The 25,352-nt window shown below is 44.0% G+C and overlaps 1 protein-coding gene across 2 annotated transcripts in view; it reads right to left on the bottom strand.

Annotated features, from left to right (window-relative positions):
* Positions 1 to 1,625: 1,625 nt before the first annotated feature.
* The window catches only part of FBXO36 (F-box protein 36), an 86,002-nt gene continuing 62,275 nt past the window's right edge, over positions 1,626 to 25,352 (bottom strand). For both annotated transcript variants that reach the window (XM_070270584.1, XM_070270585.1), the window contains 2 exons: positions 20,330 to 20,502; positions 1,626 to 4,169 (listed from right to left, as the gene is read on the bottom strand). In XM_070270584.1, the coding sequence (XP_070126685.1) occupies positions 3,981 to 4,169; positions 20,330 to 20,502 (362 nt within the window). In that variant the 3' untranslated portion in view covers positions 1,626 to 3,980. The remainder of the gene's footprint in view (positions 4,170 to 20,329; positions 20,503 to 25,352) is intronic.

Genomic DNA, 25,352 nt, shown 5'->3' with positions numbered 1-25,352 from the left:
GAACACAGACTCAGGAAGTACAGACTTGACTCTTGGTTTTATTAGTTATGAAACCACTTATTAATTACGAAACCTCAGGAAAATGAACTTATTCTCTGAGAATAATTGAGGCTTTGCAGGCCATACAGTCTGTATCATGACTATCTAACTCTGTCATTGTATGAAAGTGGCCATAGAAAATATATAAACTGTGGTTCAATAAAACTTTATATACAGAAACAGGAAGCTCGTCAGATGAGACCTGTGCCATAGTTTCTAGATCCCTGATCTATAAGACAGAAATAGCATCACTTACTTTCAAGAGTTGCTATAAAAATTAAACTCGTTACTACCTGTTTATTTCTTAGTATGCAGTAGACACTCAGTAAATGGAAGCTGCTCTTATTATTGTTATTTCTAAGGTTATTCCAACTCAGTCTGTGACCATGGATCTATGGTTCTAAGGCTTTCTGGATGGGTAGAACAGATTTCCCAATTGAAAATAACTTTTCTGAATGGAGATCTATGTTTGAGGGAACATGAGAATCAGGAAGTCCTCTATAGCTCCCAACCCTGAGGGTTCCACGTTGCAAGGGCAAACTCATGCTGTCCCCATGCGTGGAAGATCTCATTTCAAAACAATAAATAGTGGGGACCAGCTGGGTAGTGCAGCGGTTAAGTGCGCATGTTCCACTTCTCAGCAGCCCAGGGTTCGCCGGTTCGGATCCCAGGTGTGGACATGGCACCACTTGGCAAAAGCCATGCTTTGGTAGGCGTCCCACATATAAAGTAGAGGAAGATGGGCATGGATGTTAGTTCAGGGCCAGTCTTCCTCAGCGAAAAGAGGAGGATTGGCAGTAGTTAGCTCAGGGCTAATCTTCCAAAAAAAAAAAAAAAAAACAATAGGGACTGGCTGAGTGGCATAGTGGTTAAGTCTATGCGCTCAGGTTTGGCAGCCCAGGGTTCACAGGTTTGGATCCCGGGCGCACACCACTCATCAAGCCATGCTGTGCCGGCATCCCACACACAAAACAGAGGAATATTGGCACAGATGTTAGTTCAGGGACAATCTTCCTCACCAAAAAAAGAAAAACAAAAAGAAAAACAATAAGTAGTTAAAACTAAGATATTAATTTTACTTTGTAAAATGACCTAGTACATAACGTTATGCTTTTAATTGTGAGTGCACATTTTCTTTAGTGTGGTGGTACCTTCTCTACTTAACGTTTTAACATCCAAAGACATTCATTTCAAGTTGAAACCAACCATTCAGAGTTGAAAAGCCTGGATACTCTCTCACAGTCTACCATCTTAATACAAACTGAAGATAAAAGTCATTACACTAAAGCTCAGAGCAAAAAACTATGCTGCACTGAAGTTTTCTGTTTGTTAATGAGGTTGTTTTATATTATTCTTCAGCATCTTGCAAGTCCGTTTGGGGTAAGCAGTGAGGGCTGATGACCATCTTGGACACAAGCAGCTCGGAAAACAATAAGTGGTGACTAGTGCATTGTCCCAACCCCTGCATCCCCCCGTCCCCCATCATAATCTCAGTAAAATAAAACATTCTGGATTCCATATAACCAAGGTTTAATGCACATCCTATGCCAACCTGTTCAGGAAAAAAGCAGCAATAGAAGCTGACATACAGTAAAATCTATTTATTTTTTCAGTTCATAAATTAAATAGTCACATTTGCTGTTGTTAATAAATGGTTCTGTAACACAAAACATATAAACCATCAGAAAATAACAGTGTTCTATTTTTCCAACTACAATGGTAAATGATAACAGAGTAGAAACATTTTTGACTGAAAAGATGAGAAAAAGCAAGACGATAAAATGCTGCAGCATTTCACTCTGAAATGGTATGTCATTGACAAAGGAGACTTATCTATGAGTATGAAAGCTGTCGATAGAGGCAGACTCAAGACCATCCTGCCTACTCCCATCCGATGGGATCGTCATGTGGGATCTAACACAGGAAATGAGGCCAGGCAGAGATGGGTAAAATGTTTCCACTGCCAAAGACGCTGGTGCCATGCAAGATTTTAGGCTGATGATACGGTTCCTAGTTTGGCAAAAATAATTACAACCAAGTAATAAGGCACCCAGATTATTAGGGCAAATAATTACGGAAATAATCTAGTAACCCATGTTATTTTAACTATTATTTAACACAGTCAACATGTTAATAACTCATTTTTAATTATTTGCCTTCAGCATCTATTTTAAGAATATTTTATAGAGATAGTAACAATTTTCAAATGGCTACATTTGTGTTCTTACTGATTGATGCTGAACCTGGATTATTAGGCATGCCCATACAGAGTCTCGGTTAGTTGATAAAACACGGCACGGGACATTTTTAAGCTATCGACATTTCACATCGATGTTGCAAATGAGTTGTAATTTTATATTTACACAGTTACTTCAACAGACCAAATTGTGCATACACACAATTGTTGTGCAGGCGTGGCATTTCCCTATGTTCTGTCACTGAAAACCTGGCCAGGAGTGAAGTCTGGAACTTCAGGGAGAAGCATGGTGGTGCAGACACACGTGTTCCCTGCCTGCCTGCCAGTCACCCTGCACTGCCCTGGCAGGCTCTCTCCTGGGCAGAGCAGGCGGCCTGGGGCTCTCCCCAGGTAAATCTTTGCCCTGTGCTTAGACTAAATCGAGATACAACATGACAGGCTCCCCGGATGTCTCTGGAAATCTACAACTGAGGGTTAATGGTGTGTGCATGGGGGTTAAAATCTGATTTGATATTAACACAGGTTTAGTAAAATTAAAAAAAAAAATCTGTCACTAAGACATGGCTATGGAGCCATTCCAGAAGGACTTAGGTGGAGAAAACAGCCAGAGTCCACCTCTTCCGCACCCTTCGGGAGGTCCTGCTGCATCACAGGAAATTTCTCTGGCATGGGGAGGGGGAGGGAGGTACGTATTATTTTTTCTAGATAGCGAAGTGGAGGTTGCAGAGAAGAAGAAATGATAAGGTTAATAAGGCAACGGGAGGTTGAAAACTCGTTTGCACTGCAGCCTGAAAGGAGTCATCAGATGATTTGTTGCTGTGAGTTCATGTCTGGGGAAACTTACTCATCCTGAGAGTGCAGGAAGCAAACAATTTGTCAATAACCCATCTTGGGGAGGTGGAATTTCCTTCCCCAAAAGGGTACTGTTTTCACCCCTCTGCCAGGTTGCAGAGCACAGACGGTACTCGAGTTTTCACTGTTACCCATAGCCTGTGTTCGTTAAAACCCTTGTAATAAAAGTGGTAGCTGTCCACATGCCTTTGGGGAAGCAGCATCCGTCTGAGAAATGTTCATGGGTTTATTTGACAATGTGAAGTCCTGGGAAGTTGGACTCTGGACGAGGTCTGCGAACAAGATGCCTGGACTTCCCTCTCGCCACACCCCCGGGCCAGGTCAGAGGGTGTCTATCTGCGGGGGACGGAACCTAGCATCCTGGGCCCACAGGATGGGGCCCTGACTACAAACTTAGCGGGACAGAGTTGGGAAGGCAGCTGCCCTCACCGGGAGGGCCTTGTCCCTCACAGTCCCCTGTGGGGACCAGCAGCCACCTGTTCCATGGATGGACTCAGATAACACAACACCAGGAAAAAATTCAAAAACCCAGCTATCCCTTCCAATGCCTGGATAAAACAGATATGTAATAAAAACCTGCTAATAATGGTTTATTGTTTGTTTCCATACAGCAGAAGCCTCTCTTCCTGTGGGTGTCAGGGGAGGGGAAGATGGGGACTGCGGGCTTCCTGTCCTGCAGCCCTTGTGCTGGGGCCATGATTTGATCCTCACGACTTTGGGACTGTGGTTCAGGCAGCGCACTGCGTTAGTGTGCAAGTACCCTGTGCTTTCCAGATGGCACCTTGGATCAGCAAAACCTCTTCGTTCCTAATCAGAGGAAACAGGAGGGATTTGGACACAGAAGAGAAACCCAGCCCGGCCCCTACTTCCCTGCAGGGAGGAGAGCGTGTTCCTAAAGTGGACCGTCCCTCTGGCTCTCTTGTCTCTGCTTCCTCTTGCGGAGCCGCCGCTGGAGTTGCAGCTTGTTGGTGAAGAACATCTGTCTCCAGCCCATGTCCTCGGCCAGGGCCCGCATGTCAGGGGTGATGTTGTCACAGGCGGACTGAACTATCTGCTCCCACAGTTTGTCGGACATGCACAACTAGAGGGGGGAAAAGCCAGAGGGGCGTTACGTCATCCATGGGTGAAGTAAAAGTCTTTCACTCACGCCCCAAATCACCGACCAGCTCCTGCTGCCTCTGAGACACTGGAGGAGACACCACGTGTGCATGACAACGTGCCAGACACAGTGCGTGCCTCCAGAAACTTCCTCTTTGAGAGAGACAAGTGCACAAATATCTAAAGGACAAAGGAATATTTGACTAATGGAATAAACCAAGTCCTGGTCTCATTTAAGATGCAAAATGGAAGATAGTTATAATAGTACATATACCACATTACATAGTTGGTTTCCAATTAGTTACATAACAGAGGCTGATAAGGGTGTGGTCAACCGACCTTCCACCCCGCGCTGCAGGAGCTTCTCCACTGGGGACATTGCTACACTCGCTAAGGTTGCAGTCATTTTAAACCCTTGCTTCAGCCGCCTCTCTCCTGGGCTTGTACAGCTGACAGCTCAGTTCACTGCAAGCCACTCGGTAGTGAATTGCATCAAAATGAACAAGCAGCCCAGCCAGACCACCAACCAGCACGTCTAAAATCCACCCGTTCCAGGGTTTTGTCCACAAGTTTTGCTCCGAGTCCTTTGCACGCATGACATCACACCATGCACCAGAGTGGCCTACAAGCTTCGGTCTACTCCCCAAGCCCACCTGGCACGTGGTGGAGTGAGCTGTTCTCCAGGAATAATCTTCTCTGAGATGCCCTACCGTCTGGGGGCTTTAACAGAGGGCCAGCAGGTTAAGGACAGACAGGACCCCTCAGACCCCACATCTGTACGAGGCCATTGTGTCCCTCCTCCAAGTTCAAAGCTGCCACAATTCAGCTTCCATTTACCCAACATTTCCTTATATGACTTTTTCAATTCGCACCATTTTTTCCGGCAACGACTCTCATCAGTCTCCTGCTACTAAAAACTGTTACTGTGGAGATTTCCTGACCCCCTTCCCCATCCTGCCCCCCGAGTCCTCCCTGAAGTTAAAGCTTCCATTACATTTATTTAGTATCACTGACCTTGGCGATGGCCATGGCTTTTTGGTATATGCAAGAACAGGAACGTTTAGAGGTGCCTGGATACTTGCTGTTACACAGCGGTAACTCCAGCAACACAAAATAAGCTCTAGGAAGGGTTCCACGTGGGCCTCCGTGACGGACACTTCCCGGCTCCATCCTTCCTGTGCCAATTGTGTGCTCAGGGAAGTTCATCACCAAGCTGATTTCCCCTTTCATCAGTTCCATTCAAGGGTCGTCGTATGTGGAAATCCAGAAGTGCAAAGAGCAGGGCATGGTGGAAGATGAGTAAGGAGCCCGCGGTTCCTTGAACCAGTGGTGCCAGAGCACGCTCCTCCTTCATGCTTGCGACCCTCTCAGCCATGCCCCTGTGTGGGAGCTCCCACAAAGACTTCTCCCACAAGCGGGTGGAGAAAGGCAAGAAGCCGATGGGCCCCTCAAAGGTCAGTAATGGTGGGAAAGAAGATTATCTAAGGATAATGATCAGTGCACATCAAGTGCCTATCAATAATAGAGTTAACTTAATTAATACAATACAAATTAGGCTGAACCCATTATTTTCACCATTTAAAATTCCTTTTTAGGCGGCAACTTTATCACTTAAATAGGCGAAACAGACAGGCATGGAAAAATCCGTCCGATTCGAAAACACGGAATCCCACTGTGCTCCATTCAGGAAGGTGTCAGGGTCTGGGGTAACTGAACCTCTAGAAACATCAGCGCATATTGACAAAGAGCCAAAAAGGCACCCGAATGGCTAACACAGTGGTCAGGAACCAATGCATTGAAACGCATGCGCTTTGTTCTGTGGGAAAGGCCTTCGCTCATGGCCCAATCTTCCTTTCCTTAGAATTCGCTTCAGTTTAGGGCACAGCTTTTAGCTCTTAGCAGTTTAGCCACTGCAAATGAGGGTGGTTGGCACTCTCAGAGGCAGAAGAGTGAAGGCAGAGAAGGAAGGTGAGAAACTAATACGAAAGGAAGAAATAGAAAAGAAGAAGAAACACAAACTAAAATGACTGCAGTTTGGGGCCATTTAGTTGGGAGGGAAGCTGCCCCCCAATTTTCCATCGCGTATTCATTCACCCATCCATCCAAACGGTCTGGAATGCCTATTGTGTCAAACGGGCTCTTGGTTTCAGGCCACAGAAAGTCCTCTTGGTTGTTTAAGCGGAAAGGGCTCAGCAGACGCAACAGGCAGCTCACAGAGTATCTACTCAAACCACGGGAAAGGCTCAGTGCTACAGAGCCAGGAACGTCAGCAGCCAGATTTAGAAACAAAACCCCCAGGCTGCTCTGGTGGAAATCCCACTGCTTCTGCTCCCCAGCACTCAGCACCTAGGGCGCAACGATGCCTTGGAGAAGACACTAGGACCGCCTCCATATGCCTCCAGTGCTGTGCCTGCAGGAAGGGCTGGTCTCCATATGCGTGGAGGCTGCCTCACCTTGCTCACATCTTCCTTCCAAGACGCTTGCAGGTAGGTCTACTAGACAGAGCCTACGCTACATCCAACACACCAGGTGCAAAGGCCGTTTTTATCTTTCTAACCTCCACAGTACACAAAGGCAAGTCCATCTAGCATAAAGGCGTTAAAATGAGTGTTGAGCAAAACAATCCACAGCATCCTCCTCCATCTGACCTTCTGGCTATTCTCATCCACACATACCCTTCTTCCCACACTTAAACTTCCAAATGACAGTAGTAGCACAACACAGCCTACCTAACACAAGGCAACTCTCCCTCACACGGGTGAAAGCGTGCTTCTTCTCTGTCTTCTCCTCCACCCACTCCTGCCAATTCTCAGCAGTCTCTATACGCCTCTGGCTGATATTTCCCTTGAGTCAATCCCAATTCATCTTTGTAACCTATGCACCAGAATGATAAGGCAAATTGGTACCAATTTGCCCTATCTAAAATAGCAGGAGAAAAGGAGAGGGTAAATATTGGTTTACATATAAATGTATTCACAACTGAGTAAGGAAGAAAATATGGGTAGCTACTACGGGCCTGGATGCTGCAGTGGGTCACAAGGTAGTAGCTGTATTTATAACTTTCTCACTCTGCTATCCATTCCATCTTCCCTTCATCCTCAACTCATCAAGATTCTATATCTGGTGCTATGATCCAAACCTCCTCCAACTGCTGCAGGGCGTGAGCACTTCCTGGCCTTGCAGGTAGAAGATGCTTTAGTCTTCTATTAATTCTTGCCATTGGACATGCCAGTATTAGAAGGCACTTGAAGGGATCTCCCGGGTCCCAGAAATACTCCTCCCTAATTCCACTAGGAACCAGCAACTCTTGTTTCTCCTTGATGAACAGGATGGATCACCTGAGCCAATATAGCGATGCCCTTTTTTTTTGTCCAGTGGCATTAGGAGCCCCAAATAGCCCAGGAGCAATCTGAATTTCTAGCTCATGAGTCATTGTTGTCCTTCAGGTGACAGCATTCATTCTTTGACTACCAAGATCTCTAACCTGGTAGAACCCAAAGTTGTGGAAAGGAAGCAACATTTTTTTCTTGTTGGTGATGTGTGAGTCTAAGAAATATTACTCCCACTTCCATCCTTTGCTTCCAGCTATAGAAGAAACAGGACCAAGTACTGGTCACTGATTACGAGCATATATCACATCTCGTAAGACTGCACTCCGACCTTGTGAAGTGTCGTCTCTTAGCTAATGAGGGAACAAACATCTCCAATAGGCCACCCCCTCATTCTCTCAGGACATCTATTTCTAGATGATGGAGTGTATGCTAACAGAAGGAAATTTGGTGCTCTTTACCTTATTTATGTATGTCTATTTGTTTAATAAATAAATTTAGTTATAGCGAAATAATGTGAAGCAGTCTTATATGGGATACAATGATGGAAAATAAGGCATTCAGTCAGTTTACACACAATGTTGCTGAAGAAGCATGCATGCAAGGAAGGCACGTTCATATTCAGAATAGGTGCCTAATCCGGGGAGGACAAACTGCTGCCTCCTCCATGGGGAAGAGTCCAGTGTGACTGACTTGCCTCCAGGTTACTGCTGGACCCCCTGGAGCATGGCACCTCAGTGGGGGCTCAGCCTTATTCTCCCCTGTGAAGTAGCCAGATTAATCTTGCTAAGAGGAGGTTCATGTTGTTGAGTCCATGCACAGCCCCCATCCTTGCTACCTGGGCACTTTGTCTATGAACCCAGTGAGCAGTAGGGGGCCGGAGAAAGAAGCTGACTGACATCCCTAGAGGAGAGCATCTCATCCAGCCAATTACTGAAAACCTCCTTTGCACTGAGTGCCCTTTGGTGATCAGTCACATGAAACACAAACATCTTGTCCTTTGTCTTATTCTGAGAAGTCCATCCAAATACCTCTTCCCCAGAACTCGTCACTGATCTCCAAATCTCGTTCTTTGCAAGACTTGGAGCCTCTAGCCAAAACGGTAGCCTTTGCCCAGTAGAAATCCAAGAGCTGTTTCTCAAAATCAGAGCACTTTTCTGCAAATGCATCCTGTCTTTTCTCAAAAACCCTGGAGGTGCAAGCTATAATTTTCCTACTGAGGCATGCCACAGGTGTCGGCAAGCATCCAGATAGCCCTAGCCCTGTAGGCCACAAACACTCTCAGCGCCTGAATCTGCTAGATCATAAGGAGCAAGTGACACAGCTGCTTACACTACAGTCTGGACCAGCGGCTGGGCCCCACTTAACACTGGCAGCTCTGGGGTTACTTGGCAAATGAATCAGAGAAGCAAACTCGAACGTGGTATATGTTACCTTGAAAACCAAAAAAGATCCACGAAGAGTTGTGCTGCTTTCTTAAGGTAGGAAGTAAAAGTAAGGCACGGGATCCTAGACACTTTATTGAGATGGCAGGGCTCTCAATTTCCGTGGAGTTCACCTCCAACTCTCTGACATATATGTATCTCACCAAGGCATATCGATGGTCTGCTACTTCCTGCTCATCAGCAGGAAGTCATGTTGGAAGGTGACAGGATCAATATCTGTGATGTAAGTAGAACCCATAGCTGTACTGGGTGAGAAATGCGATAAGCCTGAGGCAAAATGATGAAGGTATACTGCTCTCCCCATCACCGAAAGCAAATCTGCTGAGATGTTCTCATTGGAAAATCCAGGAAGATAGGAGGAGGGTGTGCAATAGCATGGTGGCAACGGAGGAGGTGAGAAAGGGTCAGAATGTAGATATATTTTGAAGGTAGAGCACATAGGACTTGCTAATTAATTAGATGAGAGTAAGAGGGAAAGAGAAGAATCAAGGATGAGATTTTTGGCTTGAGCAATTGGGTAGATGGTGTTGCCAATGACTGAGAAAAATAAGACTGTGGGAGAAGCAGAAGGTAAATAGGTACATGGGTAGGGAAATTCAGAGGTCTGTTTTTGACATGCTAAGCTTGAGATGTCTCTGCTACATCTAGTGGAAGTGTTGAGCGTGAAATTAGTTACAAAAGTTAGTTCAAGAGGGCAGCCTGGGCTGGAAACATATGTTTGAAAATTATCAGTATGTAAATAATATTTAAAGCCCTGGGATTAGATGCTATCATCTGGGTATGACTGTAGACAGAGGAAATGGCTCAGGGAAGAGCTCTAGGACATTCCAACATTAAGCAACCAGGAAACAGAACTAAGCTTTCAGCACGGGGGACTAAGAAGAAGGAGGAAAATCTGGAGAGTAATCAAACGTGTCAAATGCTGCTGAAAAGTCAAATAAGACGGGAACTAAAAACTGGTGTATTTTGCAAGATGATATACAATAGCAACCTTGACAAGAGCAATTTCGTGGCATGGTGGGGATGAATGCCAGGCTAGAGTGAGTTCAAAAAGGAACAGAAGAGGAAGTCGATGTAGTAAGTAGAGTACTCTTTTGAGGGATTTTACTTTAGGAGCAGAGTGGGGAGGGGGAGGTCGAGGCAATTTTTTTTAAAAATTTATGTTCATGCGCTGATGGAAAAATCCAATACAGGAGGCAAAATTAACGGTGCAGGATAAAAAGGAGATAACTGGGTGAGCAAAGTTGTTGAACAGGTGGGAGTAGTTGAAATCCACAAGTGGAAATGTGGCCATGGATAACAACAAGGAGAATTTACCACCTGTAACGGGAAGTAACGCAGAGTAACTGGGGAGAAGGATGAGGCACTGACAGGTCTGGAGAAGGGACAATGAGGCAATTCTCTTATAACTGCAGGTCTCAGTGAAACAAGAAGATACAACATCAGTTAGGAGTGAGGAAGACAGAAGGGTGTCAGAGACTTTGGAAGAGAGAAGAGGGTGTGAAATAGACATCTTGGAGGGCGAAAGAAGGTAAGAAACTCAGTTCCTTAGACAAAAGGTATTTTATAAGCATAATGCAGTCTTTGGCTCTGAGTTGGTTTTTAATACCAAAGAGACATGTTCAAAAACTATGGTTCCAAGAAACATAGAAAAGAGGAGAAATGAAAGGACGAAGGCCTCTTTTTTCTCGTATTGAAGATGTTAAAGCAGGTATTCGAGCAAACATACCATTACGATGATACCTTCAGATATATGAATCTTGATATACTCATTGCTCTATTCCGAATATCTAGTTTGTAGCAGAGAGAGTGGTGCTACCAAACATTCCATCTGTTCTGCCTCTTTTCCCTGTTCCATGCAGTTGGGTGGGGCTGTGTAATTAGTTCTGGCCAAAGGACTATGAACAGAAGTGATGTTAGCAAAACATAGTGCATGGACCTTATGCTGTCTCTTCCCTGCCACAGTGACTAAGGAGACCACACGGGTCAGAAGGTGCAGTTACAAGATGATGGAGTCTCTAAGAACCTGAGTCCCTGAGGGACTTCGTGGAGCAGAGCCTCCCATTCACCCACAACGGGTATAAATTGTGAATGAAAAAACAGCTATTACTGGGTTAAGCCACTGGGGCTTGGGGTTGTTTGTGATCCCAAGCCGCAATCTCTACATTCGTCTATCCTGACATCACGATTGTGGAAAGCTTTTGAATTTTTCTAGTATATTTGATATATAATATCTAATTTCAATTTAAGGATGATTACAAGCTTCGAGTCCTTCACAAGATAATGACGGGGTCCTTCTTATGGTAAAACTCATTCAAAATGGAATCGCCTTTATGTAATGCCATCGGTTAAATGATAAACTGGTATAGACTCAAGTGTCTTCTGACATTATCCCGTCTGTCAGTTTAAGTTCCATGGTTGTGAACTTGGTCATTGGAAATGACTTATAGACAAATATTTAAAAGATACATGGAAAAGAAATCTAAGTGATCACAATTATATAGATAGCAGTAAGGATAGTAAAGACTTTGAAATAGACTGGTTGAAAAAATCTGACATGTCCTAAGGGGGTGAGAACCCCACTGCCACCTTTCTGCTCATGGATGCTTCCACGTGGCCAGAGGAAGAAAATACTTTGAAAGCGAAGGCCTGGGATCGTGGTACCTACCCGCTGTAGTTCCTGTACACAGAGGGAAAAAACACATTCCCGTACTTAACTCTGTCTTATAAAAGACAGAACTTTGCCTTTATAGCCTTCAGGTACCAAGATAGATAAGTTAACCAGCAAACACAGTTGACTTGAATCCTGCCCCTGCCACTTAACAATTACGTAATCCTAGACATTCTACTTAATTGCTCTGAGCCTGTCTCCACATGCGATCGTGTGTTGGTCATCTGAGAAACAGAATAAAGTGATTTAAGAACATCAGCTATGGACTAAGACTGCCCAGGCACAGTACCTGGCTCTACCGCTCACTCTCTATATACTTTATCTGAGCTTCTGGTCCCTCTATAAAAATCAGGACGAGATAGTCTCTACCCATCTATCTCGCGGGACTGTTAGGAAGATTGTGTTGGATTTTGTACATTCAGGCTTAGCACAGAGCAGGCATCAATAAATGGAGTTACTATGATTACATGGAAATGATACTCAACTTTTAGTGTGGATTTCGGATAATATATGTAAAGCTCATGGAACATATGTAATTAATGAGCAGGGAAGGGAGACAGAGCATCTTACTAACTCACCTAGTTCTCAGAAGACACCAGAAAGAAAGACCCCACAGGCAGTTAGGTACTACTGGATAGTTAAGTGGCCACAGCTTGGGTCCAGGGAGGCCAGGAAAGACCATCAGTTCACAGGATGGGGAAATCAGAAGTCAAATAGGAATACGGGGATATCGAGGAACCACACCATTGTGGACAACTGAATAATGTGACTACTGAATTCATGTTCACAGAATTTAAGACCAGAGAAAATGTACTTTCTCTTTCCAATTAGTCATTTAGACAAATTTAAGGGCCGGAAGGACCAACCATCTAGCCATCCTCTATCCATCTATGCAGATATTTCTTCAGAACCTATATTTGCCAGAAATAGGGAATACCAAGAGAATACTGAAGAAGACAGAGTCACAATTAAATAATTATAATATGCTCTGTGTTAATGGTAGAATGAAACTAAAACACCCAAACTTAAGTTGAATTCAAACAAAACCTTGTATCAATTACCATTCTGACCATCCGAGAATGTCTTATCCCTCCAGATCATAGAGACCAGACTGAAGAGAACCAAACCCACTCATACTCTCATAGGGCACAGTATTGTAGGGAAGGCCCATCCCAGATGTCCCCCTGAGCAACAGGGTATCAGTGGTATCAGGATATCAGTGGGTCTTATATAAGAGACATTATGGAGGAAAATCATGAAGTTTGGGGTGGGGGGGGGGAGGAAAGAATTCTCAAAAGACAGCTGAAATTTCCACCAGTGTAACTTATCCTATTTTATACTGGAAATATTTACAATTTTATTTTACATTATAAATTGGTCTACAAAATACCCCCATCTAAGATTCTCAAACCCTGGGCCTCTTTTCTAGGTAGATGCCAGGTTGAAACACACAAGGTACCCGTCCTGACCACTGTTTGGTTACATACTTTGATCCGAAGCACAGCTAATCATGGACTTAGCTCCCCCTGGTGGTGGTGCATGAACTTAGCCTACAGAAGCTCTCGTAGAAGTCGAAGGGGATGGCATGGCTTATCTGCTCAAAACCTCTCCTTTTACAAATGGGGAAATTAAGGCTCAGAGAGGATAAAGGTGCTGCCCAAGGCTCACGGTGGGGTGTGGCTGACCTACGAACAGAACCCAGCTCTCCGTCCTCGTCCGATTTAAACACCCCACACAGCCTGTACACAGTGAAGATAGGAACACCCCCCCCGCCCCGATCCGACCCCTGCCCCACCCACCCAAGCGTCCAGACTTTTAGAATCTCTTGCGGTCTTTTGTCTGTACAATTTTAATATCAACTTTCAAATTCTGGACTGGACTCTTACAATTGGGTTGCTGTAAACACAAGAAAACACTCTAAGAGCACAGATGCTGGGACCACCTCAGACCGACCAAATCAGACGCTCAGGGCCCAGGCCCGGCATGTCTATTGTCACCTGCTCCCTAGGTGCCTCGCCCACTAGGCCAGACCTGGTCACAGGGAATTTGGGGACATGAGGAAAAGTTTGTTTCTCCACAGTCAAAATGTGACAGAGATTTTCTTCCTCAGTGGGTTCCTGAGCTTTTTCCTGCGTCACGACCAAGATGACTATGTTTATATACCAGTCATGATCGTCCCTCCCCCGTCTGGGCCACAGCCTTCTCATCCAGCTGCAGTGGAGGTTTCTTCAGGTCTCCTCTGCCGCAGTTTACAGGAAAAAGACAGCATTGAGGCCTGGGGCCACCAGGCGCAAGCCAGCAGGCCCCCAGGCAGGTTCCCACATGCAGCATTCCCTTAGCGTGTTTATCACAGTCCCAGGGCTGGCCCTCGCTCTGACTTTCCAGTACAACGTGACACTGCATTCAGCTTCCAGGGGTGTGCTCATGGCAGCCAGGCTACCAGAGGATCCTCTTTGTTGGTTTACCCTGAGAATCACAACCATCCAGCCCACCAGACCTGCAGGAGCTCATCCATGGAGGCTCCATAGCTTGGTGAACATGGAATCAGAGCCAGAGCAGGCTGCTGGAAGGTCCCGATCGCTGGTGGCATGAAGTTTGGTAAGTGGAAACTTCCATCCTCCACCATGGGATGGCACCATGGGCTCTCCCAGGCTAGGGCCCCCTTCCACCCCAGAGTCCACACACTGTGTCTCCATTACTGTGGAGTCAGGCCTGGCCTTAGGAACCTTTCTGTCTCATAAAGGTGACCTTGCAGCTCTCACTTTCGATAGGACCCATTAAAACAGCACCTGACCACATCCCTGGACATCTGCAATCTCCCCTACCACACACACACACACAGACACACACACACACACACACAGACTCTCCAGTTTCATTTCAAGCCATTCCATCTTCCATCCCTCTGCTCTAGCAGCACCGGCCTCATTTCTGTTCTTCACTCTTCAGGGTCTTTGGCCATGCTGCTCCCTCTGCCTAGAGGAGGCGCTTCCCACTCTCAACCTGGCAGGTTACATCTCTCACAGCACGCCGTGCCTGTTCCCCGAGCGCTCATCACGGCTGTCACAGAACAACTCTTTGCAGAGTTCATCGTGGACCGCCGCTCTCCCTCACACGAGAGTGTAAGCTCCTTGAAAGCAGGGACCATGGGACTCTTTCCACCTTCAAGTCCCCAGCTCCCAACACAGTGTCTGGCCCACGGCTGGGGCTCAGTGATGACTCACTGACCGCACACAGTGGAAAGTACCTGACACTGGTCCACCCACAGGCCCCGCAGTCGGAACCCTGGGGGACTCAGTTCTACCCTCACTGGCTGTGGGACCCTGGGCGGGTCAGTTAACCTTGCTGATTCTTAGCTTCCTTATCTATCAAATAAGGATAATAAATAGTACCTACACTGTAAGGTTTTTTGAAAACTAAGCGAAATAATGTAATTAGAGTGCTGGCTGCATTGCCGGACATACCGTAAATGTTGTTATGGCCGATTTCCCAGAGTACACACTTCCTTTTTTCCAGACTCATGGGGCACACGTCATTGCCCCTGTCTACTACCTGTATCTTGCATAATTCTATAGATTTATTTGATTATTTTAAATTACATTTATTGTATTTTTTTCTGCAGATGAACATGCATGTCGTGCACAAAGAAGTGTGCAGCATTATTTACTAATAGCAGAGGGTAAAGAGCCCACATGCCTATCGATAAGGACCTGGTTAAAAAATTATGATTTGTCTGTACCATAATAACCTAGAACACTTTTCCAAATTGAAGAAGATTTATAGGGACTGGCATGAAAAAGTCTTCGAAATACATTGCGAAGTAGAAAAATCCCAGTGAAAGAACAATATATAACATGCTACCAAATGCTTTTTAAAAGGGTGTGTGTACATGTATACATCCTCACAGATCACACACGTGGACACTTATATGTGCAGAGAACATCTCTTGAAGGACATACGGAACCCTGGCAATGTGATGGCCACTGGACATGAGAAGTAGAGACTCAGGGTCAGAAATGGGAGGGAGGATTATTTTTTACTATATAAACAAAGATATACAATTTTTAAAAATTTCTAACCTGGTTATTGTAATGCAAATTGATTCTCTTTTTAAAAAACATAAAATTGATACAGCCCCTCTTTATTTAAACATTCAATTTACTATGTCCTGGGAGCTGACTCAGGCTAGGCATTCTGTCAAAGTGGGGATACAAAGTGACACACTCCTAGCCCTGGAGCTTGGTGGGGAGATGACAAGTCATCATTCGCCACAATCAAGTGAGGTAAAGCAGGCTAGCACAAAACCCAAATCAGAGGTGTTTGGGAGTTAAGAGTGGTGGGTCGGAAGGAAGGGCATTCTTCAAAAAGGGATCAGCATAAGCAAAGGCCAAAAGGCACAAGAGAGCCCAGCACGCAGGAGAGCTGTGACTGGTATACAGGCCGGGCCTGCGGGCGGGTGGGAGGAGGGGCCAGGGCACGGGGGCCTGATGTGCCAGCTAAGACTCTGGATCTCATTCTGAAAATGACAGGAAGTCATTAAGGATCACTGAGCAGGGCAGTGACAGGACCAGAGTGCATTTTAGAAAGGCCACCCACAGCCCATGTGGCAGAGCAGCCAATAAACCAACGAAGAGGCAGCCAGGAGAAAACCCTCAGAGGATCCTGGGAGCAGAGACGGGGCAGGAAGTGGAAGGCCTTGTCCTTTAGATGCGACAACCAATAGGATCCTGTAAACGAGGTCAGGGATAACTGGGAGGCATGGACACAGGGGCGATGGGAGAGGAGGTGTGGACTGACAGAAGGCCAGTGACTCTTGGAATTTTGGAGGTCGTAAGACCAGTGAAATTTTTAGAAATCAAACACAATGAAAATTCAGAACCAAAATAAGATTGCTGACTTTTTAATTTGCCAAGTAAGGATAATTTGTTAAAATTATCATGTTTTAATACCAACATTTCATAAAAGGAGGGGCATTTTAATCCTACCTCAAATAGGAAGGCTTAATCTCTGATAAAAGATGGTCATTTATATGGAATAAACTTAGCCTGATGACAAACTCTTCATCTCACCCTCACTGTCCCCATTTCCTCATGGATTATAAACTCTCACTTCCATTGATGATGCTGGCTTGCTGAGTGTGAACTGTGGTGTAAACCATTTATTTTCAAGCAGGTAAGGAAAGAGATTGGGTAAGAATAAAGTCAAGAGTGTTTGGTTTTTGAAGGAAGAGACTGAGTTGAGAAAGTCAATGTACTGAGAGGAAAAAAATAATTGAAAGATAGATTTCACAATTGGGACTAAATGCAATGTAGTACCCCAAATGGATCCTGAAACAGCAAAAGGATGTGGAGTGGAAAACCTGATGAAATATGAATAAAGTCTGTGGTTTAATTAATGGTATTGCACCAATACTAGCTGCTTTTTTTTTTTTTAAGATTGGCACCTGAGCTAACATCTGTTGCCAATCTTCTGTTTATTTTTTTTTCTTCTTCTTCTTCTCCCCAAAGCCCCCCAGTGCATAGTTGTATATTTTTAGTTGTGGGTCCTTCTAGTTGTGGTATATAGGGTGCCACCTCAGCGTGGCCTGACAAGCGGTGCCATGTCCTTGCCCAGCATCCAAACCAGCAATACCCTGGGCCACCGAAGTGGAGTGTGCGAACTTAACCACTCGGCCACGGGGCCGGCCCCTAGTTGCTTACTTTTGATAAATGTCCCAAATTATGTAAGATGTTCCCATTCAGGGACCCAGCTGAAGGGTATATGCACACTCTCTGTATTCTCTTCGCAACACTTTATAAATCTCAAATTATTTATACATAAAAAGTTAAAAACAATAACAACAAAGTGAAGGAGAAAGGAGACAGTGACAGACTGAAGTCCCTCAGGTTAGACCTTGGAGCCAGGTGGCAGGTGGCACTGGCCTTGAATAGGAGAGGAACACCCCCCTCCCTGAGATGAGGGCAAAGGGCTGGACATGGACACAAATAATTTGCTAATAAATTTGTCCCCAGAAGTTTGAAATGGAAGCTTTTCTTTTTGTTAATAAAATAATTTAATAAATGACAGGACAAAACAGGTAAATGAAAATAGTTTATTAATGAAGGAAAAAAACAGGTAAGTGGAACATAGGTAAAATTTAGATTAAAAAAAGAAATGGGGGCCAGCCCCGTGGCCGAGTGGTTAAGTTCACACACTCCGCTTCGGTGGCCCAGGGTTTCCTCGGTTCGGATCCTGGGCGCGGACATGGCACCGCTCATCAAGCCATGCTGAGGAGGCATCCCACATGACACAACTAGAAGGACCCACAAATAAAAAAATACACAGCTATGTACTGGGGGACTTTGGGAGAAAAAGGAAAAATTAAAAAAATAAAAATCTTTAAAAAAATTTAAAAGAAAAAGAAATGAATGGTTAATATTACATAGAAAAAAGCAGCAGCCTTGGACCATGTTGCATCTTCTAACAATTCTGCTTGGCAAGGATACTGAGGACAGAGATCAGCAATCTAGAAAAGCCTGACTTTAGAGCACTGGGTAAGTGATGGAGGATATTTTCAAGACTGCACTAAAATAATGGCAGGACATTGCGAAGGAGAGTAATAGACAGTGGAAATGAACAAAATCTGGAGAGAAGACAGTTGCTCAATGTAAGGAATAAATGCCACAAGACGCTGCAGTAGCTGCCTTTTCCTATCGACTCCTTCCATTTCCTTTCAGGAACCAACCCAGGCCCCAGCAGAAGCTTTTAATAGATCCCCACTAGTATATTTATTTACTTAAAACAGCTTCTTATCAGCAGCAGGTACAAAATCTTAACTTTAATACATTTTTTTACTGGCGAAAAATATATAATGATTACTCATAATACTTGTTTCTGGCCCTCCATTTTTAGGGGGGAAAAATTAAGTAAAAAAATATATATTGCGGGGAGTGGTTTGAGGAAGATTAGCCCTGAGCTAACATCTGCCACCAATCCTCCTCTTTTTACCGAGGAAGACTGGCCCTGAGCTAACATCTGTGCCCATCTTCCTCTACTTTATATGTGGGATGTCTGCCACAGCATGGCATGTCAAGCGGTGCCATGTCCACACCCGGGATCCGAACTGGTGAACCCTGGGCCGCCAAAGCGGAACGTTCGAACTTAACCGCTGCGCCACTGAGCCGGCCCCAAAATATATATGTTTTTATACCCTAAAGGGATATATTAACAGGCCAGCCAGGTGTCATAGTGGTTAAGTCTGCACATGCTGCTTTGGCAGCCCAGGGTTCATGGGTTTGGATCCCAGGTGTGGACCTACACACCACTCACCAAGCCATGCTAAGGAGGCATCCCACATACAAAATAGAGGAAGATTGGCACAGATGTTAGCTCAGGAACAGTCTTCCTCACCAAAAAATAAATAGACTCTATTACTCAAAATTAATATGTAGAAATCAAGACATTTTATTGCAGGGGGCCAGCCCCATGGCCAAGTGGTTAAATTCATGCGCTCCACTTGAGCGGCCCAGGGTTTCACTTAGCACAATCAGAGGAACCTACAACTAGAATATACAACTATGTACTAGGGGGTTTTGGGGAGAAGAAGGAAAAAAAAGAAAAAGAAGATTGGCAGCAGATGTTAGCTCAGGTGTCAATCTTTGGGGGAAAAATAAAAGAAAGAAATTTTATTGCATTATTGTGAAAAAATGTTGACTTTTTAGATACTGAGATTATGATTTGAATCATCTTGGCAAATGTCGCATGTTCTTTTATAAATGGACATTGCCCCAGTACATTACAGCTAAATACTGAGTTAGGGTTCTTCGGTTGCAAGCAACAGACTCCAGCTCTGATTAACTTAAGTCAAAAGGGCTTTAATGGAAGGATAATGTGTGTGTTGGAGGAAGACAGGGCTCTAGAATTGAAGGAATAGCTGAAGGGGCAGGAACCAGGGCACCTTCCCGAATCCAGGGAGAGGAACTAACAATGGTTGCATCAAGGCCCTAATGTTGGTTACAGTTAGCTCCAATTGTGTTTTCCATTCTTGCGTTATTCTGTTGAGGATTCAAAGCAGTGAAAGAGAGTCCATTTGGTCAGCTTAGGGCATGGGATAAGATGGGGCACTATGATGAACAGCGCCTCAAAATCACCCATATTTGGAAATAGATCATTCTGCAAAAGGCTTTTTATTGGAAGAAATGAAAATGGGTGGGGGGTAATCACTACCTGCCTTATTCTCTTCTGTTGCCATGCCTCTGCCTGAGCTGTTGCCTTGACCTAGAATGCCCCTTGACCTACAATGTCCCTTGACCTACAATGCCTTTTGTCTTCCAGACCACCTGGCAAACTCCTGTCTTCCCCTTCAAAACCTAAATAAAGTAACCCACTTCTGTAAAGCTAGGCAGAGGAAATCACTTTGCCCTGTCTTTGTACCTTGTACACACATCCCTTGTTGAATGGATCACACTGTATTGTAACGATTTGGATCCATATGGATCTCTCCTATTAGACTGTAAGTTTCTTGAGGGCAGGAGTAATATCTTTTCATCTCTGCTGCTTCCATGCCTAGGATGGTGCCTGTCATAAAGTAAGTATTTAACACATGCTTGCTGAAATAAATGCAAATAATAAACCACCACTATATTTAAAAAGAAGAAAGAAACAACTTTGAGAAAGCGCAGGGAAAATTCTTTAAAGGTTCAAAATACTTGACTGTTACCTTTGCAAATCTGTGTGACGTTTGAGAAAGCCTGGAAATATCTTCAAGATCCAGATAAGAAATGATACTCAGGAGCAAATTGTCTGAGAGCCGCTCAAGGAAGTCAAATTTACCTTCACATAAATTGAAGACATAGTCTAATATTCTCGTGCCAAATATTAAGGCAACTTGCACTGTAATTCAAAGACACCAACAGATCAACATGGTTATCATGCACAGTCACATAAAAACTATGATCATTATCAGTAAGACACAAGCTTTGGGACATTTTTCCCCCTGGGAGTGATGTTAGATTATGCTGAGTCATTCCTACCCTCACCGAGCTGCCTTTGGGACCGATGGCAGGCATTTGTTTTCAATTGCTGTCGCTGCCTTGAGATCAGAATCTCCTAGGGACACTGACTGTGTAACACAGTGACAGACTACACCAAATTCCAGTCCAGAAAATCGACTTAACTAGTCTCGGTGTCACCCTCATCCTCATCCTCCCAATCTCCCCAACTGGGCAAAGACGCTGGTCCATGTGGTTTTTCTACCACCCTCTCCTCTCCCCAGATTGATGTGAAACACATTAATATCTCTTAATTTTAGTTGATTTTTGTTCTCTTATTGTGATACATTGTTTCTCTACCAAACTTTCTTTCTTCCTCTTTACCTTCTTTCCTCCCAGTCTTTACATAATAGAAAAAAATAGGAAGAGGCAAAAAGAAAAACAGATAAATAGTTCATGAAAAGTGTGTTAACTTTTGCTTAATATTTTTCATATCTTTTCAGTTATTTCCAAACTAGGAAATAATTCACAAAGAATCAACCAATGTAATGGTCTATCTAAACATGTTCAATGTAGGAAAAAAACCAAAGTTTGTTTGTTTGTTTTACCCTAGCTCCCTGAATAACCAAGAAATGGCTAATAAACAGGAAAACAAGTTTGGAAGGATACATATTCAAATTTTAAGGGTGGTTAAATCTGGGCAGTAACTTTCATTTTCTTCCTTTAGCTTATCTGTATTTTCTAATCTTTCCACAATAAACCTGTATTACTAGTGTAATTTTTTAAAATCAGGAAGGAAGGAAGGAAGGAAAGAAGGCTACCTCCTTCTATCAGACAGGCAAAAGGGGTGATGATGGAGCATGCCTGTGGACTCCAGTCGCCCCAAATCTGGGGACTTTCTCAGTTTCTTGAAGCTCATTTTTTCCCTTCTGACTCTGAAAGCACCATCATAGCTAGGCTTTCCAAAGAACTTCTCTTAGAAGAGATAGTGTGTACTCTCTACAGGGGACTAAACATCCAAGATTTGGGGACCAGCTTCATTCCTTCTGGAGTAAGTGGGATGGAGCTGTCAAGAGCACCGGGCCCCTGCACAAGCCAGCAGAACTGTGATGCTAGAGGTTGATGGATCTCTGATTTTAGAATGGATGGAAGGCATGGGCTATGTTTATGTAAAAGCTCCAGTTGTGCTAACTTGGAAGAGCCAGCTGTATAAGATTTCTCTCCAAAACTGGTTAATCCAGCTTTCTAGAGGCATTCAGGGTTTTGGTTGCTTCTAAAGTCCAAGTGCTTCCAATTCAAAACACTTTTAAAGTCCAAGAATCTTCTTTGGGGGAAAAATACCCCTGTCAAAAACCCAACCTTAAAGGGTAGGTATTATGGAGAACGCCTAGTCCCCCAGCAGCAGCAGCAGCAGCAGAAGTGCTTATTTCTTGAAAGAAAAAAAAAAAAGCCTTAGAATAAAAATCCCTTAATACAATTGGAGCTGTTTGAACATTTTTAAATGCCAGGAATACACACTCAAAGCATGCTCAGATGTACTTCAGGAAGTCTCTACCAATAAAATCTTTAAAATGTAAAAATTATAAAAGAACATATACATCTAAGGTAGGTAACATGATAGTTTCAAGGTTTACAAATATTGGGGTATTTAGAAAAAAGCTTTTGCTTGTTTCTGTTTTTTATGTAAACAACATTTATTGCTTTTTGAAATAAAGGGGAAAAAATGTTAAACTCTATTTTAAAAAGTAAAATCACTGCCTTCATGTTGGACTATGAGGCAGCCAGCCTCCAAGATGGCTCCTGATTCTTTCCTCCTGGATTCATGCTCCTGTGTGTTCCCATCCCACACTGAATTAGGGCTGACTCCTGTAACCAATAGGATGCTGCAGAAATATTCCAAGGCTAGGTCATAAAAGACATTGGGGCTTCTGTCTTGCTCTCTTGGATCACTCACTCTGGGAAAAGCCAACTGGCATGTTGTAACAATACTCAGCAGCACTATAGAGAGGTCCATGGGGAAAGAAATTGAAACCTGCTGCACAAAACCACGACTGACTTGTCGGCCATGTGTATGAGCCGTTGCGGAGCTGGGTCCTCCAGCCCCAGTCTGGCCTTCAGATGACGGGGCTCCATGCAACACCACGTGAGACCCTGAGTCACAAGAACTTGGCTAAGTTGCTCCCAAATTCCACATCCAGAGAAACTCTTTGAGTTAACAAACATTTTTTATTGTTTTAGCCATTAAGTTTGGGGGTAATGTGTTACATAACAACAGATAATAAGAGTTTGAGTACCTTCAAGGGTTGTGGTGCCATAATGGAAACCTAACACATGGGAGGGGCTTTGAAATTGGAAAGTACGTGGAAATCTGAATGAGTGTGAGGAGGGTGCTAGTGTGAGTCTGAAGAGCCCTCAATGAATAGTATAATAAGTAAATAAATACCTGCCATAGAAGCCTGACAGGCTCCCAGGAGGCTTTACGAAGGTGAGGGCTTAAAGAAAAGTGAGAAAAATATTCCTAAAAACTGGGGGAAAGGGAGAAAAAACTGGAAAAAAGGGGATCCTTGTTATATAGCAGCAGAAAGTTTAGCAACATTATTGCCTACTGTACTATGAAAGTAGGAAATACACCCAGCGGGCAGGTGTGTGATTTAGTTAAGGAGATTTCCAAGCAGAGTGTTGAACGTGCTGCCTGATTTCTTCTTGCTGCTTAAAGTAAAGCATGAGTGGAAAAACATAAGCTAAAGGAAGGTCTCTTAAAAAGAAGCCAGGATTTGCCAGTTTTGAATATTCTCTGCCTCTTCACATGGCAAACAATGCCAAAATTAAGAAATGAGGGGCTGGCCTAGTGGTGCAGTGGTTAAGTTCACATGCTCTGCTTTGGCGGCCTGGGGTTTGTGGGTTTGGATCTTGGGTGCAGACCTACACACTGGTCATCAAGCTATGCTGTGGAGGCATCCCACATACAAAATAGAGGAAGGTGGGCACAGAGGTTCGCTTAGGGACAATCTTCCTCACCAAAAAAGAAAAGAAAAGAAACAACTCCCAGGCAAAGATCAAATCCAGCACAATGTCAGGAAAACATGGTATAAAGATGGTGTGGAGAGTACGCTGTAAAATGCTTTGTTAAGAACCACTCAGTCAAATTTTAGAACTTCCAAGAAGCTTAAGGGTATGGTCACTCAGGAGTCAAGGGCAGAAACCCAAGGTAGAGAAGAGCTTATCTCAAAAAGATGTGTACGGGGCTGGCCCCGTGGCCGAGTGGTTAAGTTCGCACACTCTGCTGCAGGCGGCCCAGTGTTTCGTCGGTTCGAATCCTGGGCGCGGACATGGCACTGCTCATCAAACCACGCTGAGGCAGCTTCCCACATGCCACAACTAGAAGGACCCACAACGAAGAATATACAACTATGTACTGGGGGGCTTTGGTGAGAAAAAGGAAAAAAATAAAATCTTTTAAAAAAAAAGATGCGTAGGTGTGGTTTTGTCTAATGGACTGAACCTCAATAAGAATAACAGACAACACGTGAAGTTTTTAAGAGAATTATATCAGAGGAAACACTACCTGCCAGCTGGAACTGAAAGGGTCAGAGGCAGTACAAGAGGAAAAGACGACTCTGGACCCCCAAAATTCTACAAGCAGGAAGCAGGCTGAGAAAACTATGCCTGCAAACACGGACTACCTTTTGCCAAAAAGAAAGGATGACTCAGAGGATGGAGCCAAGGGTGCAGAGGCGGAGCCAAGAGCCGTGAAGAATCTAGTGCTAGGCCTTGAGCTCTCATCAAGAACTAATAACCTATGCCTTGCTGGATTTCAGAATTTTTATGGACCAGTGACTCCAGTGGGGGCTCCCATTTCCCCACTGTTTTAAGAGAAGGGTATACAGTGGCTCTCTCATGCCTTTCCGTATTGGGTGGGAGAGGAGCAGAAAACTTGTCTCATTCACAGGCTTCAGATCCAGAGGGACCATCCTTGAGAAGCAGTACTTAAGCATTACACCTGAGGATCCCCACCCACACATGGACCTGATTTATGTGATGAGATTCTGAACTACTAAAGACATCCTTCAGGATCCCAGGATGATCCGAGGATGGAGTAACTTTGGAAGATGTATTAATATCATTCACTCTATTAACAGATAACAAGAAAAAAAATGATCATCTCAAAAGTGTAGAAAAATTATTTTAAATAATTTTAACACCTATTTATGAATAGAAACTCTTAGAAAACTAATAATAAAATGGAACTACTTTAACCTGATAACCTGATATACACTAGTTACCAAAAATCCAGTATTCAATATATGCCAGGGACTGCTCCAATATGTATATATACAGTATGTGTGTATCCCTATATATATATATATATATATATATACTATGTATATATACATGTAGATATATATATATGTAGTCATTTCATCCTCACAATAACTGTGAGATGGGTACTGTTATTATTCCCTTCTTGCTCTCTCTCTTTTTTCTTTTTTTGCTAAGGAAGATTTGCCATGAGCTAACATCCGTTGCAAATCCTCCTCTTTTTGTATGTGACCCACCACCATAGCCTGGTCACTGATGAGTGCTGTAGGTCCATGCCTGGGAACTGAACCTGGGCTGCCCAAAGCAGAGCAGGTAGAACTTAACCACTAATCCACCAGGGCTGACCCTATTATTCCCTTCTTAAAGAGAGAAAGATGAGGAACAGAGAGGTTAAGTGACTTGCCCAAAGTCACACAGTGAGAAAGGTCATGT

This window comes from Equus caballus, chromosome 6, assembly GCF_041296265.1.
Source record: "Equus caballus isolate H_3958 breed thoroughbred chromosome 6, TB-T2T, whole genome shotgun sequence".
NCBI classification, from domain to species: domain Eukaryota; kingdom Metazoa; phylum Chordata; class Mammalia; order Perissodactyla; family Equidae; genus Equus; species Equus caballus.
This window is presented reverse-complemented; position numbering and strand designations above follow the sequence as displayed.